The 20,708-nt window shown below is 39.0% G+C and overlaps 1 protein-coding gene across 2 annotated transcripts in view; it reads right to left on the bottom strand.

Annotated features, from left to right (window-relative positions):
• The window catches only part of LMBRD1 (LMBR1 domain containing 1), a 120,671-nt gene that overhangs the window by 76,067 nt on the left and 23,896 nt on the right, over positions 1–20,708 (bottom strand). The window contains exons 4-5 of one of the 2 annotated variants that reach the window (XM_061206908.1): positions 5,787–5,884; positions 3,677–3,744 (exon numbers count right to left, since the gene is read on the bottom strand). In XM_061206908.1, coding sequence (XP_061062891.1) covers positions 3,677–3,744; positions 5,787–5,884 — 166 coding nt within the window. Of the gene's footprint in view, positions 1–760; positions 946–3,676; positions 3,745–5,786; positions 5,885–20,708 lie in introns of those variants that run through there. The other variant, XM_061206909.1, reaches the window with a different exon arrangement.

Consider the following 20,708-nt stretch of genomic DNA (forward strand, 5'->3'; position numbering starts at 1 on the left):
CCCACTGCCTGAGTGCTTTGGACGCCCTTCCTGCTCTCCTGTTACCCCCCGACAGCCAACGCCATCAACTCCACCAAAACAGGGTCCCGGTTCTAAGAAAGGCAGGAGGCGACGCAGGGAGTACCGCACAGCAGTCATTCAGCTTACTGCCCACACTTTACACAGGATAAAGCTCATTTGCCTCACTGGGTGTTGCTACTGGAAAAGAGCAGAGACTAACACTTGAGTGTCCTAACGCCTGATCTGGCGGCTTACCCCGAACCTTCTCCTGAGCGTTCCTAAGGCTTCACCGTGAAGCAAGCTGAGCTTGACGCCCCCTCTCCAAAGCGGCTCCTCCTTCCGACCTGCCCGTGGATGACAACTTCACCCTTCCTGCGTGGTAAAGAATTCGGCCTTGCCCCCAAACGAGGTCTGACTTTTGCCCGTGATTCTGGGATGTCCTCCGTGTCAGACCTGATGGGAGTGTCTGTGTTTAGGACAGGGGGTGGCCACACCCAACCTTAGGTGGTGGCCAGAAAGACCAACATGTGGTTAGGGTGGGGCTTTGGGCCAGTGGCATCAGCGGGGCATGATAGAACCAGGCGGGCGGTCAGTCACTCAGACACGCCTGCGTGAGAGGGTCTCAATAAAAACGCCAGGCACCAAGGCTCACGCAGGCCTCCCTGGCTGGCAATACAAGTATCCCCCCAGCTTTTTGAACGTCCGCTTTATACCACTTCACTTTTACTAAAGACCTACATTAGCACCTATTTTCACTAACCAGAAGAAATCTGAAGGATCGTCACTTTCACGAAAAAGGCAAAACGCAAAGACGACGTCAGTGCTGGTTCCGGAGGGAGCTGCTGCAGAGGCGGCGTGCGCGGCGCCCAGAGCAGAGCGCGCGGCCCCGCCAGGCTCCTTCCTGGGGACCGCGGTCAGCAACTCGGCCATCAGCCACCACAGCTCTGACCTTTGTCTGTGGCCATCTGTGCTTTACCCCATTTATCTTGCGCGTCCGTGAGCAAGATGTGTCCTAAGGTCACTGCTTCTTCCCTTTACGCCTTCTCAGCTCAGGAAAGGTTTCATAGGAACCGTCTACTTTCGGATGGCAGGGGAAACCTGTACTCCACGCACGTTGTCACACGTGGAAGCCAGAAGGGGAATGTGTCCCGAGGACAACACACGCTTCACATCTGCAATCTTCCCAGACTCTGTCCTATGCATCTCTTAAAAGGTTGATTTTAGTCTGTATTCTTTACCTGTAATAGATGGTAACCATGAATATAACTGCTTTTGGTGAGTTCTGTGAATCCTTCTAGAGAATTATCAAAGCTGAGGGTGGTTTTAGGAACCCCCCAAAGCTTGTGGTTGGTTTCAAAAGTGAGAGAAGTGCCCCTCAGACTCCGCAGCTGGGCTAACTCCAGGTGTGTCCTCCACGCCTTTCCCTCTCGTACCCCCCATACCTGACCTACCAGAAGGTCCTGCCGGCTCTCTCTCCAAAAGACAGGCAGGAGCCAGTCACTGCTGCTGCCATCCTGTCTTGCCTGGGTTACTGAACAGACCTCATGTCTCCTGCCTTACCCTCCCCAAAGTCAACCCTCAAAACACCACCCGGCGATCTCTGCAAAATGTCGATCATGTCACTCCACGACCAGACCCCCAGCACAGCTTCCCCACTCCTCGAGAATAAAGGCCAGAGTCCTGGCAACGGCCCCTGATGCCCTGCGCAGTTCTGTAGCTCCGGCCCCTCTAACCGCACCTTCAGCTACTCCCGCCTTCGCCCCTCCACTCCAGCCGCCCTGCTTTCCTCACTTTGTCTCGAACGTGCCAGACGCTCTCCTGCTTCGGGGTTTTCTACCTGCTTTTGCTCTGACTGCAACGCTCTTCCCTCCACGTGTGTTCACGGCTCCTGCACCTCCTTCAAGTGTCTTCTCACCCTACCTTCTCAGCAGCGCCTTCCCCGAAAATGTCACGCCCCCAACACAAGCTATTTTCTTCGTCCGCTCCCCTAACCCCTACTGAACGTACGCTCCGTGAGAAGGAGGAACTGTCTTTTCTATTCATCGCTGTTTCCCCAGCGCCTTGTACAGTATCTGGAACACATCAGGAACACAGTAAGTATTTGGAAAATAAGTGACTATTTTATTGTTCAAAATATCTGGTCAAACCGTCACTTCTCGTTATTAGTGGATTTGCAAGGAGCTGTTTGCTCCACTTTTAATACACTGCTTCTAAATAAATAAATATCATGTAGACGATCAGTTAAAGCTTATTAAAATCATACAAAATGTAAACTCTCTAGGACTGAAGATGATTTTCCATGCAAAGAACCAACAAATTTCAGAAGAAACTTCAGGAACCCTTTTGTCTGGGAAAGATATCCTGGCTGTTGTAAAGATTTGTGGTTTTCCTGACGGTTCTCAGTCACGTTCTAAATCAGGAGCTGGCCAACTACTGACTGCCCGTGTTTGTAAAGTTTCACTGGCACTCAGTCACGTCCTTTGGTTTACGTATTGTCTGCGATTAGAGCTACAGGAAGAGAGTTGGGCAGTGCCACGCGAACCCCTAACCTGAAATATTTACTATCTACCCTTTAAGAAAAGTTTGCTGATCTCTATTTAGATTTACAGATAAGGGACCTGAACACTGACAAAGCAAATTCACCTAACTATATCTGGCTTAATTTAAAAAGCCAAAAAAGACTTTAAGACATACATTTAAGAGCTAAAATAAATAGCAAAACCACTAAAATGTGTCCTTTCAGCAAGTACTCTTTTTCATGACATATCAAGGCAAGAAAGGGACCTAAAAATATACTTTGACTACAGAACATGTGCATTCTAAGAACTGCTAGAACTACAAAAAGTTACTGACCAATTTTATTCCCACCACAAATTGTATTTGATAATTTTTTTTTATTTATTGAAAATTCTGAGACCAAATTACAAGCAGAAACTTTAAAAAACTTATTAGCACCTCATATATTTCCTAACATAAAAAACAAAATTATCAAGATCTATTTTAACAAAGATAAATGTCTTCCATTAACATGGACAAATGTTTTCCAAAAAGAAAACTTTAAATGTATAAAAAATGTGGAAAATTTTATTGCCATCAGTTTATAAAAACTTAAGGAAGAAGAATTAAGAACGAGCTCATTGACAAAGTTTAATTCAAAGATTTAAAGATTGATGCATCAAATCTGAAAAGATATCCAGACAAGGATTTTTCATCAAAGTGTTGTTTATAAAAATGGAAAAACTGCTAACATCATTAAGAATCAAAGTAGTCATCACTAGAAGATCAAATAAATTGTTGTATCCTAAGAAGGAAATGCAATACAGACAAAATTGATGGATATACATTCACTACACTGAAGAGATGTCAACCAGTGGATTACCAAGAATCCCATAAAATATAATCACATTTGTGTAAAATTACAACATGGAAGGTTATGTGGGAGAAGGGGCTTTCCACATGTATTTGAGCACATAAAAAATGTCTAGACAGAACATTGTAGAAAAAAAGGTTAATTAAGGTTATTGCTTGTTGGTGATATAAAAGGTAGTAGTTTGTTCTTTTTTAGATTTTCTTAATTTTCTTTCCTAGACTTTTATGAATGGGTCTTTATTATTATTATTGTTGTTGTTAAAATAATGCTATTTCCATTTTCAGGAAAACAAAAATCAAGACTTACCCAACCAAAAGAAGTAATGCACAAATCACAACAAATCCGAAAGTATACTTGAATGCCGTTTTAACTTGCTAGATGTCAAGGGAGAAAAAATATTCCATTTAGTAAGACTTTTAAAATATAAAATATTCTCAGCTATAGTGTAACAAGCACTTTCATATCCTATGCACATTTATATTCAACTGTGCAAAGCTCCCCTTGTTGAAAAACAAATCTTAAAATTTAAAGAAAAACAATGTATATACCACATCTTAAGTATCTATCAAACGACACTAGATTTTTAAAATCTTTTCAATGGTTAGACCTTGTGAAAAGGAGAACACCTAAAGCATAATTAACTCTCCAATGGGAGAATTAATAGTAATTAATTTACTTTAGTAAAATTACCACAATATTTAATAAAATATGTCTCAAAACAGGGAGCATTCAGAATCCACAATGCCCCTACCCCAATTCACCAAAATGGGTTAAGTAATAATTAATAATTACAATAAATATTTAATTTACATATGTTTGTATATATCATATATAAAACATATATTTATATATACTTATTATATAAGATCCCACATGCCACGAGGCATGGCCAAAAAATAATAAATAAATAAATAAATAAATGTCACGAGACGGATGATGGTATCATTGGAAAAAAAGAAATTAACTTTATGCTTTATATGATGAATTCTTATTCACAAATCCCTAAAGTAAAGGTAAGGAGGGTCAACCACAAGGGATGGGGAAGATGTGCTTTAGAAGAAGTGAAGAGAAGAGAAGAGAAAGCATTTATCTCATTCAGTTTTCAACAGTAAACTGGTGACCAGCCACTTTACCTTACATACCGTGGGTTTTCAAATGTAGAGTTACATAGTATCTGCAAACAGTAATTCGACTTTCTTTATAAATATTTCAGCATAGTATTTTTTTCCTCTAACAAATTGCACTGATTACCACTCTGGGAATCATTTAAAATACTGTTGAAGTACTTTGCTCATGATCTTAAATGCAAATGCTTTAAGGTTTTAATAAACACGGCTATGCATAATGCTGGCTTTTGAGTGAATATATTTGTGTACTTAAATACAAAACAAAAACAAGGTATAAAACACATTCCTATAACTCAATAAAAAGACAAAAGAAATTTATTCCTTTTCTGCTGCTTTTTTCCCCTGAAATCAGAAATAAAGTGTTCGATTTTCACAAATACCCTTCAACATACAATTTCTTCGAGGACCTATTAAATTACTATTTATTAACAGATGTGCTGATTCTAAACCACCAATGCAATCTAGAGATAGGCCCAACTCAGTTATACTGCATTAATGTACTTTTAAGATGCTCCTGAATTCTATCTGCTAATGTTTTAGTGAAGATTTTTATACCAAGACTTAAGTGACCTTGATCTGCAGTTTTGGGCATGCACGTGTGCTCTACTAATCAGGTTTCTGTATCAGTGTTACCACGGACTAGTAAGACCGGTCTGCAAATGTTCCTCCTTTATGCCCTAGAACAGGGGTCAGCAAACCACATCCTGTGGGCCACACGCAGCCCCCTCCTACTCCACATCACACTCGCTGACTCCTGTCTCTGGCTACCTTCACACTACCACCACAGAGCTGAGTGGCCGAGACGGAGTCTGTAAGGCCTACGAAGCCTAAGATATTTACAACCTGACCTTTTACAGAAACAAGCCTGCTGACCCCTGCTCTAGAACGGCTCTAAAACAACAGTCACAAGTCCCATGTGGTTCCTAAGCGCCTGGAATATGGCTGGCTGGCACTGGCGTGTGCGGTAAGTGTAAAATGCACTCTAAATTTCAGAGACAGAGTGTGACAAAATGGAATGTCTCATTACTAACGTGTTTTTGACTATTTTAAATAATAATGCTTGCAACATATTACATTAAATACAATGTGTCATGAAAAATAATTTCAACTGCTCTTTCTACTTATTTTAATGTGGCTACTAGAAAATTTAAAATGTCACATGTGGATTACATTATAGTTCTATTAGACAACACTGCTCTAGAATAAATTAAAGGTCACATCACTCTCTGAAAAAGAAGGAAATAATCTTTTTCCCCCTAAACTGAGACCTCTAAATTAAAGCTACTCACAGTGCATTTACCAGTGTCATCATCATCCTTTTCTTCATAGTAGAAGTAGACAAAAGGGATCCATAAGAACACACAGAATAATATAACAGAATATAAGGCTGTGGAAAGAAATAATAAGCTGAGTTAAAATAAAACACATGAACTGAATAACTGTTTCATACATATATGTACACACACACACTCCCCCCATCTGATCCCTAGAACCGTAACTCTACACGTATATGTAGTATCCAAAATCAGCCTTCTCTGACCCCCCTTCCAAGAAATCAACACCACTATTACATAACAAATCATAATTCAAGTTAGCTATGGGGCAATTTTTAGCAATAATCATGATAGTAACTGTGCCAATAAATTGTGGCAGCTAACATCTCAGGTCTCACTATGTACTCACCAGTGCTAAGAACTTTCTGTGAACCATCTCATTTAAATAAACTTTAACTTTCGTCTTCCTTCCACCTTAATACTGAGTACAGCTGACACATTTGCCAGTCACTCAAGTTAAAGAAACAACTATAATTGATACTGCATTTTTGATACAAATAATTTCCCTAATCTAAGTTTAAAATATGCAGTGTTATGAAACTGATCTTATAACAAATCAAGATAGGGAAAAAGTAAGAACAGTAAAACAGTAAACCAGATTCAAAGTTAACTAATATGAATTTCTATTTATCTGCTTTAAAATAACGTTAGATTTGAGATACTTTCAACCAGTAGTCAGTCAAAATATTTCTTTTAATTCAATACAGAACTTAAAATTTGAACAGCAAAAGATATAGTATTTAAAATAAAAACAACATAAACAACTTTTTGAGACTTAACAAACCTACCTAAGAAACCTGGCCTTAAAACCTTCTATGTATTTACATTTATTTGCATATACATAAGTTCACGGAAAATAGTGACGACATAATTATATAAAGCAACCACAGGATGATAATCATTATACTCCTTTATTTTAAAAAAAGTATTTGTTAGTAATGTATAATAAACCCCAAATTACTTATTCTCTTGGAAGGAATGACTGTATAAGTTACAGAGTTTTTAAACATGATCTAAATACCTGCTAGCACCATCTCATTTATCTGGAGGCCACTTACAAAACAGCCCCCACTAACTGCAACATAGTTAAAAAAAAAAAACTCAGAACAGGGCCCTAAATAACTGACAGAAATATCAGAGTTAATTTATACTGACCAATCACAACATGACTGTCAGCATACTGAATTTTGGCACTACAGATATTCAGTGAAATTTATGCAATCTTCTAATATTATGAGAAACTAATAATGACAGTAAATCTTTAAGGGTAATGAATATTGTTGTTTCTACTACAAACCAGAGAGTAGTCAGTATTAACGTTTCTATTACAGATCTAAGAGCCAGTGGAAATAAACAAGTACTCAAAAAAGTAACCAAAATAAGTATTCTAAAAGCTTCAAAAAATTAAACATAAAGGGAAAGTACTATAAATCACCCTAAACACCATACCAATATTATGATTGAAATAATCAAATAATCTGTACAGAAGAGGAAAAACCCTAAATTAGGACAACAGAGTACAGTGGGCTGACAGCCACATGCCGAAAACTTTGATAAACTGACAGACGCAGTAAGGTTTGTCTTCAGCCTCAGTACATCATTTGTGTCTACTACTTGGTGGCCTAGGCCTTCACACAGCCAAAGAGCCTAATGACTATTTCATAAGCATTCCTGGTATTCCTGAACTTGTGTGATCAATGACCTTGTAAATGCCTAAGTTACCATTATACTCATTTAGCATAACAAGGTATAAAATTAACTCCTATAAATAAAATACAAATAACCCACTTTTAAAAATAGACAAAAGACAAACAGATACTTCATCACAGAAGATATACAAAATGGCCAATAAGCACTTTTAACAGGTGCTCATCATCATTGGTCATCAGGAAGATGCAAACTAAACCTGTAATGAGATACTACAGACCCACTAGGATGGCTAAAATTAAACTGACAATACCAAGTGTTGCCAAGAATGCAGAACAACAGACATTCCCATACTTTGCTAGAGGGAGTGTAAAACAGCACAACACTGTAGAAGACTGTTCAGTAGTTTCTTACCAAGTTAAACATATACCTACCATATGACTGAACAATTCTATTCCCCCAGCAATGAAGTGCAGCAACATATGCAAAGTCTTTCTGACCAGAGAAGCCTGCCTGAGTTGCAGAGTCCAGGGCTCCTATTGGGGACTTAGAATATAGGCACATTTGCCTGAGTGACCAGCTATGAAGACCAAATACAGACCCCGAGAAGGAAAGCAAGTATTCACCATAAATCACGCACACAAACAAGCTAAACAAGTTGGACTGTGTGGTTCCAGGCCGTATTCAGCTGCACAGAACCGTTTAGCAATTAGTAACATTAGGGAACATCCAAGGGCCAGATTCGCAGGTATTGGTCAAGTGTCAGCCACACAAGCAGGTCCTCCTAAAGATATGTAAGAATTAAACAATATCGGGTCTGATTCACAACAAGAAAGTTGACAGCAACATTACTAACAGTGATCAAAAACTGGAATCGATCCAAATGTCCATCAACAGGTGAACGGATACGCTGAGTGGTACAGTCATACAAATGACTACTGTACAGCAATAAGAAAGAATAAACTATGAACACATGTGATGAGGATGAACCTCACAGACCTTAAACTGAATAAAAGCAGCACAGACACAAGAATACATCTTCTACAGTTGAACTTAAGGAAATTCAAGAACTAGCAAAACCGGTTTATTATGACCCAAACCAAAAAAGTGGTTGGGGCAGCTACTGACTATAAAGAGACATGAGGATGTACAGCAACCAAAAATCTCATATGTTGCCAGCAGGAATATCCAGAAAAGACAATTTCTAGGAACCAACACCTGGAGGAAGGAAATGGGGAAGACACAGTTCTGAAGAGACTCTTAACATCCCCTCAGTCTGGCACTGCTCTAAGTCTTTGTTTCCCTGACACCACATTCAAAGCTACCTTCTGGTTATCTGACTGTTCTTTCTCAGTGTCCTTCAAAAAGATTTCTTCCTTTAGCCTGTAAATGTTAAACTGTAAAGAAGGAATTAAATTAACATTTTTATGTGTTTCGGATCAGTTTTAATGGCAAGTTGGACTTACATCAATATATCTGTAAATGGAAAAAAAAAAAAAAATGCTGCTACCACTATCATCAAACAGAGAAATTGCTTCGTTTAAAGCTCCACTTCAGCCTCACGGGCTTCCTCCCTGCAGAGCCTGGGAGCGACAGCCCTCCCCTCGCACCTGACTGAGCCTCTGGGGTGAGGAGGTGCTACACGAAAGGAAATCTGAGCCACAGAGAGGTACACTGCCTGGTCCAAGATCACAGAACTACCGTGTGGCTGACAGGGTCTCGGTGCTCCGGCTAGGTGTCAGGTCTGAGCCTCCGAGGTGGGAAAGCCGAGTCCACGACATTGGACCACTAAAGACCTCCCGGCCCCACGTGATATCAATCGGTGAGAGCTCTCCCAGAGATCTCCATCTCAACGCTAAGACCCAGCCCCACTCAACGACCAGCAAGCTCCAGTACTGCACACCCCTTGCCAAACAGCTAGCAAGACAGGCACACAAACCCACCCATTAGCAGAGAGGCTGCCTAAAATCATACTAAGTTCACAGACACCCCAAAACAAACCACCGGACACGGTCTTGCCCACCAGAAAGACAAGATCCAGCCTCATCCATGAAAACACAGGCACCACTCCCCTCCAGCAAGAAGCCTACACAACCCACTGAACCAACCTTACCCACTGGGGACAGACACCAAAAACAGCGGAAACTACGAACCTGCAGCCTGTGAAAAGGAGACACCAAACACAGTAAGATAAGCAAAATGAGAAGACAGAAAAACACACAGCAGATGAAGGAGCAAGGTAAAAACACACCAGACCTAACAAATGAAGAGGAAATAGGTAGCCTACCTGAGAAAGAATTCAGAGTAATGATAATAAAGATGATACAAAATCTTGGAAAGAGAATGGAGAAAATACAAGAAACGTTGAACAAGGACCTAGAAAACCTAAAGAGCAAACAAACAATGATGAACAGCACAATAAATGAAATTAAAAATTCTCTAGAAGGAATCAATAGCAGAATAACTGAGGCAAAACAATGGATAAGTGACCTGGAAGAAAAAATAGTGGAAATAACTACCGCAGAGGAGAATAAAGAAAAAAGAATGAAAAGAATTAAGTAGAGTCTCAGAGACCTCTGGGACAACATTAAACGCACCAACTTTTGAATTAGAGGGGTCCCAGAAAAAGAAGAGAAAAAAAAAGGGACTGAGAAAATATTTTAAGAGATTATATTGGAAGACTTCCCTAATATGGGAAAGGAAACAGTCAATCAAGTCCAGGAAGCACAGAGAGTCCCCCACAGGATAAATCCAAGGAGAAACACGCCAAGACATATATTAATCAAACTATCAAGCTTAAAATACAAAGAAAAAATATTAAAAGCAGCAAGGAAAAAAAAACAAATAACATAACCCATAAGGTTAACAGCTGATCTTTCAGCAGAAACTCTGCAAGCCAGAAGGGACTGGCAGGACATATTTAAAGTGATGAAAGGGAAAAACCTACAACCAAGATTACTAGACCCAGCAAGGATCTCATTCAGATTTGACAGAGAAATTAAAACCTTTACAGACAAGCAAAAGCTAAGAGAATTCAGCACCACCAAACCATCTTTCAACAAATGCTAAAGGAACTTTGCTAGGCAAGAAACACAAGAGAAGGGAAAGACCTACAAAAACAAACCCAAAACAATTAAGAAAATGGTAATGGAAACATACATATCGATAATTACCTTAAATGTAAGTGGATAAAATGATCCAACCAAAAGACACAGACTGGCTGAATGGATACAAAAACAAGACCCATATATACGCTGTCTACAAGAGACCCACTTCAGAACTAGGGACACACAGAGACTGAAAGTGAGGGGATAGAAAAAGATATTCCATGCAAATGGAAATCAAAAGAAAGCTGGAGTAGCAATTCTCATATCAGACAAAATAGACTTTAAAACAAAGACCATTACAAGAGACAAAGAAGGACACTACATAATGATCAAGGGATCAAGGGATCAAGGGATCAATTGTAAATACTTATGAACCCAACATAGGAGCACCTCAATACATAAGGCAAATGCTAACAGCCATAAAAGGGGAAATCGACAGTAACACAATCATAGTAGGGGACTTTAACACCCCACTTTCACCAATGGACAGATCATCCAAAATGAAAATAAATAAGGGAACACAAGCTTTAAATGACACATTAAACAAGATGGACCTAGTTGATATTTATAGGACATTCCATCCAAAAACAACACAATACACTTTCTGCTCAAGTGCTCATGGAACATTTCTCCAGGACAGATCATATCCTGGGTCACAAATCAAGCCTTGGAAAATTTAACAAAATTGAAATCATACCAAGTATCTTTTCCAACCACAACGCTTTGAGACTAGATATCAATTACAGGAAAAAATCTGTAAAAAATACAAACACATGGAGGCTAAACAATACTCTACTAAATAACCAAGAGATCACTGAAGAAATCAAAGAGGAAATAAAAAAATACCTAGAAACAAATGACAATGAAAACACGACAACCCAAAACCTATGGGATGTAGCAAAAGCAGTTCTAAGAGGGAAGTTTATAGCAATACAATCCTACCTCAAGAAACAAGAAACATCTCAAATAAACAACCTAACCTTAGACCTAAGCAATTAGAGAAAGAAGAACAAAAAAACTCCAAAGTTAGCAGAAAGACAGAAATCATAAAGATCAGATCAGAAATAAATGAAAAATAAATGAAGGAAACTATAGCAAAGATCAATAAAACTAAAAGCCAGTTGTCTGACTAGATAAACAAAATTGATAAACCATTAGCCAGACTCATCAAGAAAAAAAGGGAGAAGACTCAAATCAATAGAATTAGAAATGAAAAAGGAGAAGTAACAACTGACACTGCAGAAATACAAAGGATCATGAGAGATTACTACAAGCAACTCTATGCCAATAAAATGGACAACCTGGAAGAAATGGACAAATTCTTAGAAATGCACAACCTTCTGAGACTGAACCAGGAAGAAATAGAAAATATGAACAGACCAATCACAAGCACTGAAATTGAAGCTGTGATTAAAAATCTTCCAACAAACAAAAGCCCAGGACCAGATGGCTTCACAGGCGAATTCTATCAAACATTTAGAGGAGAGCTAACACCTATCCTTCTCAAACTCTTCCAAAGTATAGCAGAGGGAGGAACACTCCCAAACTCATTCTACGAGGCCACCATCACCCTGATACCAAAACCATACAAAGATGTCACAAAAAAAGAAAACTCCAGGTCAATATCACTGATGAACATAGATGCCAAAAATCCTCAATAAAATACTAGCAAACAGAATCCAACAGCACATTAAAAGGATCATACACCATGATCAAGTGGGGTTTATCCCAGGAATGCAAGGATTCTTCAATATACGCAAATCAATCAATGTGATACACCATATTAACAAAATGAAGTATAAAAACCATATGATAATCTCAATAGATGCAGAAAAAGCTTTTGACAAAATTCAACACCCATTAATGACAAAAACTCTCCAGAAAGTAGGCATAGAGGGAACTTACCTCAACATAATGAAGGCCACATATGACAAACCCACAGCCAACATCGTTCTCAATGGTGAAACACTGAAACCATTTCCACTAAGATCAGGAACAAGACAAGGCTGCCCACTCTCACCATTATTACTGAACATAGTTTTGGAAGTTTTAGCCACAGCAATCAGAGAAGAAAAAGAAATAAAAGGAATCCAAATCAGAAAAGAAAAAGTAAAGCTGTCAGTGTTTGCAGATGACATGATAGTATTCAGAGAAAATCCTAAAGATGTACCAGAAAACTACTAGGACTAATCAATGAATTAGGTAAAGTAGCAGGATACAAAATTAATGCACAGAAATCTCTTGCATTCCTATACACTAATGATGAAAAATCTGAAAGAGAAATTAAGGAAACAGTCCCAGTTACCACTGCAACAAAAAGAATAAAATACCTGGGAATAAACCTACCTAAGGCGACAAAAGACCTGTATGCAAAAAACTATAAGACACTGATGAAAGAAATTAAACATGATACTAACAGATGGAGAGATATACCATGTTCTTGAATTGGAAGAATCAACATTGTGAAAATGACTATACTACCCAAAGCAGTCTACAGATTCAATGCAGTCCCTATCAAACTACCAATGGCATTTTTCACAGAACTACAACAAAAAATTTCACAATTTGTATGGAAACACAAAAGACCCTGAATAGCCAAAGCAATCTTGAGAAAGAAAAACAGAGCTGGAGGAATCAGGCTCCCTGACTTCAGACTATACTACAAAGCTACAGTAAGCAAGAGAGTATGGTACTGGCACAAAAACAGAAATACAGATCAGTGGAACAGGATAGAAAGCCCAGAGATAAACCCACGCACATATGGTCACCTTATCTTTGATAAAGGAGGCAAGAATATACAATGGAGAAAAGACAGCCTCTTCAATAAGTGGTGCTGGGAAAACTGGACAGCTACATGTAAAAGAATGAAATTAGAACACTCCCTAACACCATACACAAAAATAAACACTAAATGGATTAAAGACCTAAATGTAAGGCCAGACACCATCAAACTCTTAGAGGAAAACACAGGCAGAACACTCTATGACATAAATCACAGCAAGATCCTTTTTGACCCACCTCCTAGAGAAATGAAAATAAAAACAAAAATAAACAAATGGGACCTAATGAAACTTAAAAGCTTTTGCACAGCAAAGGAAACCATAAACTAGACGAAAAGACAACCCTCAGAATGGGAGAGAATATTTGCAAACGAAGCAACGGACAAAGGATTAATCTCCAAAGTATACAAAGAGCTCACAGAGCTCAATATCAAAAACACAAACAACCCAATTAAACAATGGGTGGAAGACCTAAATAGACATTTCACCAAAGACATACAGATGGCCAAGACCCACATGAAAAGATGCTCAACATCACTAACTATTAGAGAAATGCAAATCAAAACTACAAGGTATCACCTCACACCGGTCAGAATGGCCATTATCAAAAAAACTACAAACAATAAATACTGGAGAGGGTGTGGAGAAAAGGGAACCCTCTTGCACTGTTGGTGGGAATGTAAATTGATACAGCCACTATGGAGAACAGTATGGAGGTTCCTTAAAAAACTGAAAATAGAACTACCATACGACCCAGCAATCCCATTACTGGGCATATACCCTGAGAAAACCATAATTCACAAAGAGACATGTACCACAATGTTCACTGCAGCACTATTTACAATAGCCAGGACATGGAAGCAACCTAAATGTCCATCGACAGATGAATGGATAAAGAAGATGTGGCACATATATACAATGGAATATTACTCATCCATAAAAAGAAACGAAATTGAGTTATTTGTAGTGAGGTGGATGGACCTAGAGTCCGTCATACAGAGTGAAGTAAGTCAGAAAGAGAAAAACAAATACCATATGCTAACACATACATACAGAATCTAAAAAAAGGAAAATGGCTCTGAAGAACCTAGGGGCAGGACAGGAATAAAGACGCAGACGTAGAGAATGGACTTGAGGACACAGGGAGGGGGAAGGGTAAGCTGGGACAAAGCGAGAGAGTGGCATGGACATATATACACTACCAAATGTAAAATAGATAGCTAGTGGGAAGCAGCCACATAGCACAGGGAGACCAGCTCCGTGCTCTGTGACCACCTAGAGGGGTGGGATAGGGATGGTGGGAGGGAGACGCAAGAGGGAGGGGATATGGAGATATATGTATACTTGTAGCTGATTCACTTTGTTATACAGCGGAAACTAACACAACAATGTAAAGCAATTATAGTCCAATAAAGATGTTAAAAAAAGAAAAACACTGTTCCATGCAAAAAAATAAATAAAAATAATAAAATTCTACTTCAAACTGATAGCTATTTTCAAAGTAAAATTATTCTTAACTCCAACAGGGATGACACTCTTATATCCTGACATCTTTATATTTACTTATAAATGTTTTTGTTAAAAGACTGCTACCAGCAAGTAAAAGTTAAACAGACTACTTGGTTTAATAGTCCCACTAACATCAAAGAAAACAGACTAAGAAAAAAATTTTAAACCTGGCCGCCCAAAAGGAAAAAAAAAGAAAAAAGAAACAAAGAAACACAAAAAAACCCAAAGAAAAATAAATAAGTTTAAAAAACCTCATGCCCAGAGAAATTGGCAAAAATTAAACTCATAAAATGAGTTCTTTGTTTAAAACGAAACTAACAAAAACAAGTGAACAGAAAACCATCAACTCTCAAAAGGTCACAGACAAAAACTATAGCAAAGAATACATGGTAATTCTTATGATTTTTTAAATATATGCAAAGCAAACAATCTACCTTTTCAAAACTGCATCATTAATTATTCCTCACATAAGAATTAACTTGGATAAATTAGACTTCTGAATTTTTAGACACTCTTTATCCCTCCCAACTACCAGTGAAAACACTAAAACAAAGAATAACTTAGTCAATATTGTAATAGTATAGTTAATCATTACAAAGCATTTTGTTTTAGAGGGTCAAAGTATAAAGATATTCTGGGAACCTAAAAGCCTTCTAAAATTATCCCGTTGTCCCAGCTGAAACAATCTGGAGTCAAGGCTGCTAGCTGCATACACAATACTCATTTTCCTTTCAGCTTCCACTCCCTTTTTTGTCTTTCTGCCTTCCACTTTCTGCCTGAAATGGACACATGATAGCTTAAACTCCAGCTACTCTCTTGGACTTTGTGGTGACCTTCAAGTAGAAATCAGGTACTAAGGATGGAGAGCAGAGAGGAAAGGAGCTTAGGCCCCTCCTGATGCTACCTTACCAGCCTTGGATAGCCTCTCTCCAGACTTACTTTAAGTAAGACTGGAAAACCACTACACTATTTAAGCCATGCATTTCCAATCTGTTCACAGCAGCCAGGTGTAATTCCTGAGATAGAATTTTGTAGGAGAAATGGGGGACCCCAAACATTCACTCCTGAGCCATCCTGAGTCCCTGGTGGTGCTGTGAGGGGCGAGTGGAATAGATCTCAATTTGTTTTTGCCACTGAACATGGCAGCATCATGAGGTGCCACAGAGTCCCCTGGGTTCAAGATATACTTCTCCTTCCCTCCTTCCCCTAATAATCAGCACCAGTCCCTCCAGCTGATACAGTAACTATTACGGCCTGTTCAGTCAGTGGAATAAGGAGACCAAAATGGTCAGGTAGAAATCACATCTCCTAATTCAATGAAATCAGTGTTTCATCCCTGCTGGATGTACTCCCATATGGCTGGTAAGAATTCTAAAACAGAGGAACTCAGCTGCAAGGTGAAAAGCAAAAATTTTGTGAATGGTTCATTAGGAATACTAGTCCAAACTGCCATGTTCACTTCTACGCCTTAGTCACCAGTCACATGTAAACAGATTATGGGAGAAAAGAACCATATGGTAGCGCTCAGTGGTTCACAGCATTCTCTAACACACAGAAAGAGCACTTCTCAATTCATTTTGGGAAGCTAGCAGAGTCTTGATACTCAAACCTGATGACAATAAGATCAAGGAAAATTACAGACCACTTTCACCTCTGAATCAATTTTTAAAAGAATCCTAAACAAGACAGCAGCAATCAAATCCAGCAGAAGATTTAAAAACAAACCCAAAAAGCCACCGTTATGACCAATCTGGGTTTATTCTAGGAATGCAAAGTTGGTTTAAGAGCAATTTATCCATGTAACACATCACTTGGAGGAACTAAAACCAAAAAACTTCATATGATTATCTCCCCTGACAAATGTATTCAACTCAACAAACATCTACTGAGTACTTGCCAGGCATCATTCTAGGGGTCACAGACATGGTTAAATCAAAACTCAGAAGTTCCCTACTCTGACATCGCTTAATTCTAGTGGGAAAAAGAGAGAATATTTAGAATCACTGTAGGAACTACTCAGAGTACATTAAAAAATTTCTTACATCAGTAAGAAAAACACAACCCAACTGCAAAAAGGCACTTGAAGCAGAAAACTGAAAAAGCCAATAAATCTTAAAAGACATGCAACTTCATTTCCAAATAAGTGAAATGCAGATTAGTGAATGATCATTTCACATTCGCCAGACTGGCAAAAACTAAAAATACATGGCGATGTCAAAGTTTAGGGTATAGAGCAACTAGAAGGCTATATCCTCCTAACAAGACTTAAACTGGTACATTTAGAAAAATGATCTGTCATTATTTAGAATGTTGAAGATGAACATAACTTACGACTCATCGACTCCATTATATGTATATATTTTGCACACATGCAACAAGAAACGTGTACAAACATGTTCATTGCACTATTTTTAATAGCAAAAAATCCAAATGTCCAGACTGACCAACGTGCAGTATATAGTCATACACAATGAAAATAAACTACCCTTTACGCAATAACATGTTTGAATCCCCCGAACATGTGGTTGAATGAAAACAAGCAAGTAATTTCATATAACGTTCAAAAAATGTAAAACTAAGGACACAGGATGGTAACACTGTAAGGCAAGCAAGGAACTAACACAGCCAATGTAAGTAGTGGTTATTTCTAAGGGGGTTGGGGAGGAGATGGCGCCAGGGAAAGGCACACAGGGAACTTCAAAATGCTGACTTCAAACCTCAAACTTTGCATGCTTAATAAATACTTTGCAAGTATGAAAGTACTATGTGTTGAGTAAATATCAAAATTGTCAACACTTGCAAGACAGCTGTGGTGGGCAGCCTCTAAAACGCTCCTGATGAGCCCAGCACTTCCAATATTCACGCCCTGCCTTTCAGTGTGGGCTGGACCAGTTCATCACTGCTGACAGGACAGTATGACAAAAGTGGGGGAACAAGTTACTGCAAGACTGGTTTCCAGCTTGCTCGCAGGCCTGTTGTGAACTGCTCTATTGGAAGGTGCATGTGGCCAGGAACTGACACTGCTGAGGACACACAGACAAGACCTGAGGCCGCCCAGGCCCACGAGGGGGAGCTCGGGAGCCAGGTCCCCCTCCCCCCCCCCCAGCGGAGCCTTGAGACACTGCTTCTGGACTCCTGACCCACAGAAACAGTGACACAATGTTTGTTGTTTTCAACTGCTAAATTTGGGGGTAATTTGTTACATGACAATAGATAACTAGTACCACTGCTGACAGTAGAGCAAAGTGATTAAAACATTCTGGTGCATCTGACAGTATAGAACCTGGAGAATAAAATCGTTTACAGGTTTTAATTTAGAATATGTCGTCTGAAGAACAGTCGTTTACCTTAAGGACTATTTTCGTTGGTTGTTTCCTGTCTCTATGGTATTTATTTTACGGTTTACGCTGCAATGCCATTTTTATAATAAGAAACTGTGAAACTACATGGTCAGAGAAAAGGCTGAGCAATTTACAGTGTAACTCACAGTTGCGTGGCAATTAATGATAACTAGACTGTTATCATTAACTGTTGACTCCAAAGCTATACATAGAAATATTAGCTGAAATAACAGTACATAAAAAAGACATAATGCAAATTAGCATTACTACCTGACTATTCTTGGAAGCCATGTTGTGTGATATACAAAGAATCACATTCCAATTTATAAACCTTAGTACTTCATAACTTTTCAGCCTCATTTTTTTTCCATCTGTAAATTAGGATAAGATTCCAACTCTAGAAAATAAAAAGAAACCATAATAATGCAAGTCCCCTCAAGTTTTAAGTCATAATACTAGCAGCTATCCTGTGCTGACAGCCTGTCATATATCCAGCTCTGTGCTACACTCTTGACTTACGTTTGCCCATTAAATATTTTTCCCAACAACTTTGTAATACAATTTACATATCACAAGATGCACGAATTGTAGGTCTACAATTCAATGATTTTTAGTAAATGTATAAAGTTGGGTAACTATCACCATGATTCATTTTTAGAACATTTCCATTACCTCAGACAAGCTGCTCTGTGCCAGTTTGCAATTAATCCCACTCCAACCCCCAGTTTGAGGCAACCACTGATCTGCTTTCTGTCTCTAGAGATTTGCCTTTTCTGGACATTTCATATAGATGTAATTATACAAGATGCAGTCTTTCGTCTCCGGCTTCTTTCACTAAGCACAGGGGTTGGGAGATTTTTTTCTGTAAAGGGTCAGATCATATTTTCAGCTTTGCAGCCTATACATCTCTGTCACAACCACTCAACTCTGATGTTAGAGCATGAAAGTAGCCACAGACAACAGGTAAACAAATAGGTATCTAGATTAAGGGGCTCATGGGTCAAGCCACAATTTGCTGATCTCTGACTCAGATTGCTAAACACGCATCCCATTGTATGGACAGAACACATTTCACTTAAATATTCATCAGTTGTCGAACATGTGGATTCTTTCCAGTTCTGTGCTATTACGAAAAAAGCTGCTGTGGAATTTGCATACATCTTCATGTGGACATTATGTTCAGCTAGATCAGTAAGTTTAACTTTTTAGCAAAGTTGAAAACTGCTTTCCAACGCAATGCACCATCTTACATTCCCAATGGCAGCGTTTGAATTTTCCAGTTTCTCCAGATCTGTCAATACTTGGATAGTGTCTGGTTTTTATTATAGCCATTATGGACTGAATGTTTGTTCACCCCAAAATGTACAGGTTAGAGCCCTAACCTCCGGTGTGATGGTATTTGGAGGTGGGACCTTTGGTAGGTAATTAGGTTTAGATGAAGTCATGTGTGGGACCCCCATGACGTGATTCGGGTCCTCAGGATAAAGGGAAGAGAGGCCAGATCTCTCTCCCCCTCCCTCTGCCACGTGAGGACACAGCAAGAAGGCAGCCCTCTGCAAGCCAAGAGAGGAACTGAATCTGCTAGCACCTTGATCTTACACTTCCCAGTATCTACAACCATGAGAAATATGTGTGTCTGTTGTTTAAGTCACCCAGTCTGCGGTATTCTGTTATAGCAGCCTAAGCTGACACAACCATTCTGGTGGCTGTGTAGTAGCATCTCACTGGGAATTTAATCTACATTTCCCTAATTAACAATGTTGTACATCTTTTTATGTGCTTACAAGCAATTTAGAGAGCTTTATTTTTTTAAAATAAATTTATTTATTTCTGGCTGCGTTGGGTCTTTGTTGCTGCGTGTGGGCTTTCTCTAGTTGTGGTGCACGTGCTTCTCATTGTGGTGGCTTCTCTTGCTGCGGAGCACAGGCTCTAGGCTCGCAGGCTTCAGTAGTTGTGGCACATGGGCTCAGTAGTTGTGGCTGGCGGGCTCTAGAGCGCAGGCTCAGTAGTTGCAGCGCACGGGCTTAGTTGCTCCGTGGCATGTGGGATCTTCCCGGACCACGGCTCGAACCCATGTCCCCTGCATTGGCAGGCGGATTCTTAACCACCGTGCCACCAGGGAAGTCCCTAGAGATCGTTATTGATGAAGTTATGCTCAAATATTTTGCTCATTTTTTAACTGTTTGTATACTTAGTGACTGGTAAGAACTGTTTATACATTCTGAATACAAGCCCTTTATGAGATACATGATTTGCAAATATTTTCTCCTTGTCTGTGGCTTACCTTCATTTTTTAAATTATGTCTTTTGAAGGACAAAGCTTTTAATTTTGATAAAGTAGAATTTATCAAGGTTTCTCTTATGAATAAAGCTTTTGTGTCATATCTAAGAACTCTCTAACCCAGCATGAACGTATGTCCTTGAATTTCTTCTAGAAGTTTTCAACTTTTACAGTTTAAAAAAAAAAAAGAAAAACTTTTATAGTTTAGGTCT

Source organism: Eubalaena glacialis, chromosome 12 (assembly GCF_028564815.1).
Source record: "Eubalaena glacialis isolate mEubGla1 chromosome 12, mEubGla1.1.hap2.+ XY, whole genome shotgun sequence".
NCBI classification, from domain to species: Eukaryota; Metazoa; Chordata; class Mammalia; order Artiodactyla; family Balaenidae; genus Eubalaena; species Eubalaena glacialis.